The 11,842-nt window shown below is 32.0% G+C and overlaps 1 protein-coding gene across 6 annotated transcripts in view; it reads right to left on the reverse strand.

Annotated features, from left to right (window-relative positions):
- The window catches only part of GRIK2 (glutamate ionotropic receptor kainate type subunit 2), a 638,721-nt gene that overhangs the window by 36,476 nt on the left and 590,403 nt on the right, over window positions 1-11,842 (reverse strand). For all 6 annotated transcript variants that reach the window (XM_019643649.1, XM_019643650.1, XM_019643651.1 and 3 more), the window contains one exon: window positions 11,361-11,586. In XM_019643649.1, coding sequence (XP_019499194.1) covers window positions 11,361-11,586 — 226 coding nt within the window. The remainder of the gene's footprint in view (window positions 1-11,360; window positions 11,587-11,842) is intronic.

An 11,842-nucleotide genomic window follows, 5' to 3' on the forward strand; every position in this document is an offset into this window, starting at 1 on the left:
TTTTTTTCATAGGAATCCCTCATCATATTTTCAGATATAGTGCAGATTTATTTAACAAATATATCAAATTTTATGTCTTAATGTTAAAAAATGTACAAGTAGTCAATCATAGAAGGAAATGAAAAGGAAAATAAATGAGATTAATAAGGAGGGTTTTTTATGCTTGTATCTCATGAGTGCCTCATGTTTATAATTTTATCTTTCAACATTGCTATAACATTAATTTGAAAGACACATACACTGTACACCAATCGACATTGTAAAACTTCAAAATGCTATTTTCCCCTATTTTGTTGACTATAAGACAGATGTCATGTTAATCCCCAAGGATACACAAACATATAAGTTGAAGAGATGAGAGAAATTCATTACAAATAAGAATGTTACAAATAAAAATGACTATATTTCCACTGAGACTCAATCTGGGCAGCACAGAACTTCTTTTAGCATGCCTCAGGACAACAGGAAATCTATCATTCATGTCTACTAACTAGCTAAAGATTTCTGGACCAATAAAATTGAATAGCTTTTATATCCAACTGAAAATTCTCAGTAGGGCTTTACTAGGATTTCATTACTAAGGGAAACAAATGGGTTTTGTTCAGAAAGCGCTGGTAAAACATAAACATGAAAAAGGTTAGAATGTGCTTATGGAAAGCTCATCTGTGAAACACTTACTCTAGTTTAATTCTTATACAAGTAAAAATTAATAATACTGAGGCTATAAACACATGGGGGATATTCACCATGCTAGTTGCCCTGCTATAAAATGCCAAAACTATTTTCAAACAAATAAATATGTAATATTTTCACGTCTTATACATACTTTTAGTTCTACATATGCTAGGTCATAAATGTGATATTAACATGACTTCTACTAAAAGGCAGGTTTACAACAACATTTAGAAAAACTCCAGCACTGTTTCAGTGATAAAATGGGAAGAAACACCCTAAATTTACTGGAGAACAAACTAAAAGTGCATGAGTACTTTGTAAAAACAAGTATAGTATTAGAGCTAAGAGAGGGTGGAAATGTAAACCTTCGCTCTCTGGTGAAACTGAAACATGCTAAAAGTCCCATGGCTTAGTTTAAAAGAAAGCAGCTAAAATACCTAGAATAAAATTATTAGGATTACAAACTTGTATAGCTATGATGGTGTGTCAAGGTTCTCAAGTAAAATGATCAAATGTGGGTAACAGAAAAGAGAAATGAAAAAAATATTTAAGATTTGATGAAATTATTATTGGAATAATTGAGAACAATAGCGAGATTTAGACTCATTTGGTTGTCCAAATCTGTGACATAATAAGAATAATTAGAACAAGTTCACTTCCTTTCAAAGGTAAGAATTTTTCTCCTAATATTTTGGATTAAGTGAGGCCTAAATACAAAATAAAATCAATATTAGAGTCCACCTGCAGATCAAAGGAATTTTATGTAAAAAATAAAATTGGACACAGCTTTGTTGTAATCTGTGACTGATAATAAACAATTCCATAAATGATAACGCTAACAAAAAGTGTAATCAAAATGGCACAGTCATCATTTCAGAATTTAAAATTTAACATATTCAATGGAGATTGATATGCAGTGTCTTAAGATGGGTGTTCTGAGGCCAAACGAAGCAGAGTAAGAACAAAAGTCATTTTTACCTGTATTGTCCTTAAATAGCCTAAAATCTTTGCTTTGTCAGGTACAAGAACATTAGAAATCAGTGTTTTATTGTTTTAGTTACATGGTTTCCAATTCATGATAATACATTCCATCCACTGATGAGTTAATTTAAATAAAACTTGAGAACTAGCATTTTTGTCCCAGAGAGAAGGGGAACAGAATGTTTACAATCGAACTAACCATTTAAATAGTATAATTATATATTTTTATTTTTAATATTAAAAGTACTACTTTCTAGTTTAAATACTGTACAACACAAACAATTTTAAAGAAGAAATTGCATTTTAACAGTACATAAGTGTATCCATTATTAATATTTTTCTGTGGTTGATGTAGTAAACATTTAAAAAAAAACCCCTGAAAACTAACAAAGATATTTTTAACCTACCCTTTACAAATAATTACAGTTTGATTTTAAATTAATTTGAAATGTAGTATCATTTTACATTTGAAATATCTAATCTACAATACTAACCTTTAATTGACAAGGATTTTACAAAATATATTTTCATAGAAAAGTCTTGGAACACCTCCACACGATAATTTTTTATTTCCATATGCACTTCCTAGAAAGTATTATTTATTTATACTCATTTTGAAACTAATCATTTATCTTTCATCAGTATTTAAGTACGTCTTATTGATTTACTTTGATTTTCAGGAATCTATTTTCTATGATTTCTACACAGCTTCATTTATCTTTTCTGTCTGCAGAAGACATGAGTGTTTCTATTATTACTATAATTGCAAAATAAGTTTAGATAGAAAAGTCATACAAATTGTTTTGTTTCTCATAATAAAAATAAAAACCCAAATAAGAAATATTTCAGTTTAGAAATATGGACTGCTGGTCACACTCATCCTATCTGGCTTGTCTGCTTATTTTGTTGCCATTCTTTGACCACAATTTCCAATTTAGCAAGTCACTTCTTTGCACCTCCAAGTTATGGCTATAAAACATAACTATGTGTAGAAGAGATATGTAAGATAAGATTAAAAGCCATCACTACCTTTGTAGACTCTGTGTGTGTGTGATACCATTCAACTCTTACCTATTTCCATAGAAAGTTGAGAAGGAGGACTAATGTTCAGCATCTCCTGGCAATGTTAATACTTGTATTATTTTTAGTAGTGAAAAGAGTATAGTTTATTGCCAGTTTAAAAACAAAAGGTCTACACAACCTTTTTACTTACTGTGTAACACTTAAATTTAAAGTAGCTAAGATGGCTTATAAAGTCTTTGAAATAAACTTTTCAGCTGAGCAAAGCTGGGGTTGCTTATTTCTTATAAATCTGACCACTCATAAATAATTGATTACTTATACTTAAGTAATAAATAGGTAAATTCTGAATAATGTAGGGCTGAGTCAGAATAACCACTAATTCTATATTTTTTATTAATGTAATATATGTTCTGATGCAAACCACTTAATCTCTTTCTATTTCAGTTTACATAATAGTCAAATCTACTTGCCAATCTCACAGGGTTTTGGTGAGGATCATATAAGACACTACATGTAAACACACTACGCAGCATTAAGATAATTTTGTAACTATTTTGTTAAAGAGAGCGTAGTGCTATCAAATGCTTATGTGTTATTTTTCTTAAAAAAATACTAAGAACTCCGGCAAAAAATGGCAGGTTGGATATCATATTTGAAAACATGTTGTCTCCTGTGGCATGAAACCACAAGGCAAAAGATAATGGGACAAAGTGCAACCAAATTTTGGAAGCTGGAAAGCAGGTAGATTAACTGGAAGCGAGTTAACCAACCTTTAGAAATCCTGTCCCCCACAACAGTTTCAGATCAGCATTTCCAAATCCCTCCAAAGCCAGAATGATCAAAAGTTTAATAAAAGTAGAATTTATTAAAAGAATGTCTTAAAGCCGTTAATCCTCAGAGTTGCTCTGTCTCTCTGAGCAGCATGGTGACTACGTTAACCCACCTAAGCAGAGAACTAGGGATTTTATTCTCTGGAGAGGAAACAAGAGCACATTGGACACAGTTGAGCCAGAGGAGACCATATTGAAACCAGAAGGAATAAGTTGAAGCCTATAACCGATGTTGAGACAAGTCAGCCCTATATCTCTCTTGGTTCTTAGAATTCCTTCAGTATGGATAATGGAAAAATTTTTTTAAGCAAAACTGAAGGGCTTCAGAGAGATAATGATGATGATGATGATTATAGTAGTAGTAGTTAACACACATAAAGAACAACTTGTGCCAGACATTCTAAATTATTTATAAATATTAAATTCTTTAATTTTTACAAGAATTCTACTCTGGGGTAGGTATTTTAGTCACCATTTTACAAATGAGAAAACCAAAACACAAAGAGGTTAATAATTTGCCTAAATTCATGTGGCTACTTTGTGGCAAAACCATGAGTCTAACATGGACAGATTAGGTACTGAGTTCATAGTCTTAATTATCAATTCTGTCTAAAGACACATGTGAATTTCCAATAAAATGACCCGCTATATCACTCTACAGTGAAGCTCGCAGTGTGTCAGCCTTGAGTCAGCACCCAGAGCTTGCAGTGAACCTCTTGGATCTATTATATATCATCAAAAAACCAAGAATTTAAAGGGAGTTTCTAACATGAAATATAAAGACTAAAACAAACAAAAACATCTTTAGAGAGGTAAAATATACTACACAAATAAAAAAAATTAAGTGCACTCTTGAAAGAAAATATATTCAGAGAACAAATCCATATTAAATATTTGATATCAAATATGAAAACCTTGAATGAAATGTGAGAAAATAAAGTTAAGGAAATCTACAGAGAAGTAGAATAAAAAAGTTTAAAAGACAGAATGAAGGGGAAAAAAAGTTCCCTGAGGAAGTAATAAGAACTGATATCTGAAGGATGAGTCCATGTCAACTACATAATGAGAGGTCAAGAATTTTCTAGACAGAGAGAAAATCAGTTAATAGATGCTATCTTGGATATCAATTTTATAGGTTGGGGTAACTAAAGAAAGTACTCTTCGGCTGGGGTACATAGACTCAAGGAATATGGTACCAGAAGATGATGCAAAAATAGATAAGGGATGACGAAGATGACCTTACCATTTATCTCAGCTTTTTAAACTTTAGGCTTCTTTCTGCCTCAGGCCCCTGACCCCATTTTTACCCTGACCCTTACAGAAGTCAGATGGTCTAATCACTGAGTTCCCTACACTTTTTTTTGTTAAAACATTTACTTTAGAAAATGTCTAACTATAAATTCTCTTTTTTTGTTTTACATCTTTGAGGTGTAAATTTGAAAAAAAATCCTCTTGTCAGCTTTACAACCCAGGACTCATTCTCAAGGGCCAAAAAGCCATCATTTTGTAATCAAGGAAGATAGCACTTCTATCATCCATTCTCTGTGGGAGGATAGAAGCCTAACTTATGTGGGCACCTTGCTCCAAATTGTAAAAATTCCTCCTGTCATGAAGACGCTAGAAGTTTATTTTTCTTTGTGTCAATTAGCAAACCACGAAGGGCTATGATACCTCTCCATGACAGCTCATGAAAACTCGTCCAACTTTAAACACTCTTGTTCCAGCCCTTAAAAACTCTCCAATTTCAGTGGAGTTGACCTCATACTAAGTTCTGGCCTCTTTCCTAATAGCCTTGAAAATAGTTTCCCTTGCCTGTTTAAATTTGTCCAGTACATTTTTTGTTTTGACAGGGCCAAGCCATTTTTTTATTTAAAATTTATAATATGTATTGAATTACTCTGATATAATGCCTGACATAGGCAGGGAACAATTCTAGATATTGACCAGGTTCCAAATAGTTGCAAATAGTTAACATGCAAGCACAGTTATAGAGGAAGAGGAATCCTAAGGTGAATCTTTGTGCAACTATGAATTTCAATGGTTGACAGAGAAGACTGAGTCTGCAAATGAGACATAAAAAGAATGAACAGAGACTGATGAAAAAAATCTAGAAATTGTGGTGCTGCAGAAATCAAGGCAAGACGCTGTTCAGTGAGGAAGTGGTCACCTGTGGTGATTTCCCAAAAAACAAAAAATTCACACGATGGGAACTGGTGTCTTTGGATTTGGAAACAAAGCATTCTTTAGTTATTTTAGCAAAAGCTAACTTAGTAGAGTGGAGCACTTAGAAATAACATTGAAATAGATTAGGAAAGAGGAACATCAAATGAAGCCAGTAAACTAAAAAAAAAGAAATAATCAGAAAGTAGGACACTGAAGAGGAAGCAATGCAAGGCTGTACATAGAAGAACGTTTAACTAAGATTCTCAAAGACTGAAGAGATTTGAGCATGTTTAAATGCCAATGGGGAAAGTTTCAGGAAAAAGGAACGATTTAACATGCCAGAGAAAGAAAGAGCAATCAATAATGCAAACTTTCTAATAAGATGAGTCTCAATAAAAGAGGATTTAAAATATTGCAATTGGCTTGACCTCTGAATTCAAAATATTTATATTAAACACATGTATAATTATACTTACATTCTAAGATCTATTGTGTAAGGATGAAATATGAAACCTTGGCTAAATTTATTTTTAATAAAATAGAAAATTTTTGCATGTTTTCAAAGTAAAATAGACGCTAGGATCTCTTAGTTTGAAATCAACTGATGGAAGCGACACAAGTTAAAGACTAGGTATCAAAACTCATTTAATGTCAACAAGGAAGTAATTAAAAATAGAATTAATCACACATGAATGAGTATGAGAAGTGTGAAATCTGTATGTAAATTTAAAAGAAAGGAAATATCAAGCTGCAATCTGAAATAGTTTGTTGGCGAAAGACAGGACATGTTGAAAGAACCACCTGTACTGTGTTGGGCTCAGTCTCCTATCACCATGGTTAGTTGCAGGCAGTGCTGTAGCTACTGATCATTGCTCAGGGTTGTGATGAAATCATGAGATGGAGGCTAAGCTGCTGAGCTAAATGCGCAGTCTTTGAAGGTCCTCTGACCACAGCGATGTAGAGGAGTAAGGACCAACACAGAACACCAGAATGACTCAGAAATTGGGACACAGCTTGGCCCCGTGCATTGCTGCAGCCAAACTGATTAGAAAAGACTGTCCAGAAGAAATATATTTAAGAGACATATAAGCATTGAAAATTAGGGAGTAAGCTAAGCATGAAATAATATAATTCTCTGTAAGGAGAGAACTGACGTAATGACAAATTAGAGCATAACAGAGAAGCTATTTAAATAGAGTATAGCCAAGTTAAAAAAAAAAGACTAAATTAGTGGGGGATGAATATAAACAGTATCTTGTTTTATTCCTTTATTTCACAGATGAAAAAACTAAGGCTACCTGGTAAGAAAAAAAATTACCAGAAAAGGTAGATTTGTAAAGAGAAACATGATGTCAGGATATATGCCCTCATGATTTTATGGAAGACTTTTTTTTTTTGCATTTTTTAATTAAATTTATTGGGGTGACAACATTAGTAAAATTATATAGGTTTCAAGTGTATACTTCTATAACACATCATCTATATATCTCATTGTGTGTTCACCACCCAGAACACTTTTAATTATACAATAAGATACCTTCTTTGGCAAAACTGTGGGCATTCCTAAGTATTATCCTTACAGTTATGTTGTACTGTAATTTGAATAAAGTCAGTCAAAATAAATTAAATTATGTCTCAGGGATATTTCTTAAAATGCATATGAAAATCAAAGCTCTACAGAGGAAATGAATATTTAAAAATTTCTAAATAAAATCATCTTATTTTCTCATGTAACTTAACCATCTATCTCACACTGAATACTAGCATCAATTTCTTTCTCTTCTTTCTTTTTTTTTTTTGCGCCCCACATTAAAGACACTTTTCTTTTTATGTTAGATTGGATGGATTTAGGACATCAATGTTCAGCAGAGTTTATTTTATCAAAATGCTGAGGCTTGTAAAGTGATTTGATTTCTGCTTCATCAGCATAAAACAAATAAAACCAATCCATAATGCACTGTCTTTTTAGAATAGCAATTTTCCTGGGCTATGAAACATCAACAAAAAAATAAAAGAAAATATTCTTGTCAAGAATAAACTTACAAATAATAAGAACTATGCTTTTTAAAATTCACAGATGCCAAATGATTTTGTGCTTTAAAAAGAACATTCAATGTAATACCTAAAATAGTATTTTAAAGATATAAGTAATGACTTAAAACTTAAGGATATATTAGCATTAGCTTCTGACAGATCACTAAATAAAGTTTGCAGCCTGAAATCATTTGGCTACTTGCAGATCTAGTCAGTTTAGGCAACACTTTTCCTGAGTATTTTGGAGAGAGATTTTAAAACAGGAAAGATATTACCAAAGGATGGTGCTTTGAAATTTTATTTCTATCCCTTCTGAAATGTTATGAGAGCTAATAAAGCAAGGTTTACTACTATATCATTGCATAGATCTTTTTTTTTTCTTATTGGGGACACCATGTTTTATAAATACAAAGACATCTTTAAAAAATCTTTGGCTTAAATTGTTTGAGTACACAAATAAATTCTTCACCTCTGTTCATTTTGTTTGCTGTCAAATACAAATTAAAATATAAGAACCATCTTGTGCTCATTGGATTTGTTTTTATAAACCTGTCTGAGCTAAAATATGATAAGAAAAGAACAGTATCAATATTTGCATGACCTCTGGAAACAAGGATTTAAAATTAACTTTTAAAGTATGTTCTAGACGAAAGTTAATTTCCATGAATGAGATTGAAAACATTTAACATTAAATTTGCTTGAAAATCATAACCACAAAGCATCAACAGTACACAGAAAATTCAGTACTATTTTTTAATATGGTTTATTTTATATAATATTAGAAGAGTTGACTGCAACTCAGATCAACAAAGTTAATCAGGTGGTACAACACTAACAGCATCATGAAGTAACCTAAAAAAATACTTTATATTAGAAACCCAGTTCTTTCGACTTAAAGAAACATTCCTGAAAAAAGATGCTTTATCTCCTAAACCATAATGTCTGGTAGAATTAGTTAAACTTTTGTGTAAGGATAAATATAGTGAAATACCTAAAAAAAGAGATAGTAATTTTTTTACCATTTTGCATAATCACCAAGTAAATTTGGTGGTATTTGGCACTTACTCAAACTATTCCTTTTCAATAAATTCCACATGAACAATTTTGTTTCTAACATTACCTTCAATATTTTGTTATAAATGCTATAATCACCTTATTTTGTTTTGAAAAAGTCACATGTAATAATAGTTCCTTCTATGGGGCTTGAAAAAAGCCCATACCGAGGTCTCTCTTAGTAAAGGAGAATTTGGCTGAGATTTGCATTTTAATTTTTTATTACAGTAAATAAATTACCAACAATACTGGAACATATGTGCTAGGTAAGAACAGCTGAGCCCTATCTGGACTCATGTGACCTTGGTCACTAGGAAATTAGAGTTAATTCAGGAAAACAGGGTTGAAGCCATATGGGGTTCATATCAAAGGTGGATCTGAGGCTAGTGCAGTGATCTGAAAGCATTTGGTTGTTAGCAAACCTGTCAGTCTTTGGACTAATTCTGGCAGTTTTATCTCAAAGCATCTGCAATCTCTTAAAACAGGAAATTTGAAGGGAAGGACAATAAAACAGAGGGAATTGCTCTTCTCCGTGTTACTGAGAGTTAAGAGAGAAATATGAGTGTGACTGAGCATAACATAATGGGAAGTGTGGTTAAAACAATTTGGTGCAGTTAAAGGCAGTTCTTTTTAGGGGTTTGAACCAGTATTTGGTAGTATATTCTACACTATTTAAACTCACTAATAATGAGTCTTCCTGTCATTGCATTGTATTCTTTAAATGAGATATCTTGAGCTTTCCTGGTCAAATGTTTTCTTTTGTTTCAAATAATAGTAATCAGCAATTATTGTCATTTTGACAATTTTTTTTTNAAAGATATTCCTTTTGCCCAGCAGCAAGCCCAGTCAGCTGATATGCTGCAGCTCATCCAATGAGAAGCCATCACCATCTCAACTTTTATTTTCCTCCAATTAACTTTCATTTTTCTCTTGCTGATGACTTCCTTGTCCCAACCTCCTTCTTATAAAAGCTTTCCATCTTGTATAACCACTGGGAGTATCTCTTGCTTGCTAAATGAGATGCTACCTGATTCAACGAATTGTTTAATAAAGCCAATTAAATCTTCAAATTTACTCAGATAAATTTTATTTATTAACAATACATTAGGTTGTCAGAAAAGTCATGACGTATTTTTTTCTGTTTTTCATTGCAAAAATGCATCATGACTTTTCCGATAACCCAGTATATATCTTCTCTCCTTTCCCCATCAAGGTCTGAATGTTTGTGTCCCCCACCAAATTCATATATTGAAATCTAATCCCCAATATGATGGTATTTGAAAATGGGGCCTTTGGGAGATGATTATGTCATGAGTGTGAAACATTAATAAATGAGATTAGTGCACTTATAAAATGGACTCCAGAGAGATCCCTTGACCCTTCAGCCATGTGAGGACACAGTGAAAAGATGGCTGTCTATTAAACAGGAAGCAGGCCTCACCAGACAAAAAAACTGCTGACACCTTAATCTTGGGCTTCCAGCTTCCAAAACTATGAGAGAGAAATTTCTTTTGTTTCTAAGCCACTCAATTTCTGTTTTTGTTTTGTATTGCTTTGTTTTGTTTCAATAACAGTGCTACTAGACTAAGACATGCTTTATCTTCTCCATCATCATGTCATCTTAACTGTGACTCTGACCCTTGTGCTTTCTTCTTATAAGCATCCTTTTGATTACATTGGACCTATCTGGTTAATCCAGGATAATCTCCTCATCTCAAAATCTTTAATTTAATCACATCTCTAAAGTCCCTTTTACCATATAAGGTACATAGTCACAGGTTCTGGTGATCAGGTCATGGACATTTTGGGGTATTCATTATTATGCTCTCCACAAGTACACATGTACTATATAATATTATGTACTTACGCATTTATTTATTTATGGTATGACTATATATCTATCTATATCTATATCTATATCTATCTATATATATATACACACACACATACATATACATATATATATATATATATATATTTCAGTAAATAAAAAAATTTAGTTCTTTGTTTTTTCTGGTAATTATTATCTTTTATTTCATTTCCTAGCTATTATTGAAAATAATTTTGTCATTTGGAAGAAAGGGGATTTTATAAAATAACTAATCCTGGGTATCATATAGTCTAGCTATGTTAGAGAAATAGTCTGCTATATGCATCTACTCTTAAATAAAACAAATAAAATAAATATTCATGGGAATCATTTGTGGCTCATTCTTTCAATTAACTTTCTAATTCAAATACTATGTACATATCTGAAAAAATAAAGTTGTAAAAACTCAAAACATTTGTTCATAAATGTTTATAAAACATTTTTTAAGTGTCAGATTGAAAAGGTTCTGTAGGGGGATATTGTAAGATTTTTCAACATTGATACAGTAAAAACGTCTACTTACCATTTTGGTAGAAATCAAATTTTCTTTTGTTACTTATCCATTTAGAAGATGTGTACATCACTTCCCTGAGTTTATAAAGTAACAAAGTGTAGCAAGATGTGTTCATTAAAAACAAAATTTGTAACAGTATTTGGAGGTACTGTTTTACCCCCTTCTCACAGCAACTAAGATTAATGAATAAAGAACAAGTGGCTGACATAAAACATACCCATAGGGGTGCCAACGCCATAACCTTTGGAGTCTATAAGGCCACCAATCTGTGTCAGGTTACAATTCCGCTGGGTAACAAATTCAATGGTTGTTGACTCCATTAGGAAAGCATAATCAGAGGTGAGGACACGCTGGATTCCTTCTTCATTACTTTTGACAAGCACTGACTGCCTCCTGCTACTCATAAAGGCCCACATTTTGTCATACGTGGAGATTTTTGATTTCTGCAGAAAAATAAAATACGTAAGAAAGACATTCCTTAGTTTCTCCATGTGATCCTACAATATTTTAAAGGAATTGACTGTATTTAGTTTACTCATACTGCTTTATAATTGCATTATTAATAATAGTGATACCCCAACAGAAAATCAAAATCTGTGTAAAATTTTTTTCATAGGAATCCCTCATCATATTTTCAGATATAGTGCAGATTTATTTAACAAATATATCAAATTTTATGTCTTAATGTTAAAAAATGTA

The sequence above is a fragment of the Hipposideros armiger genome, unplaced genomic scaffold, assembly GCF_001890085.2.
Source record: "Hipposideros armiger isolate ML-2016 unplaced genomic scaffold, ASM189008v1 scaffold_81, whole genome shotgun sequence".
In the NCBI taxonomy this organism is placed as follows: domain Eukaryota; kingdom Metazoa; phylum Chordata; class Mammalia; order Chiroptera; family Hipposideridae; genus Hipposideros; species Hipposideros armiger.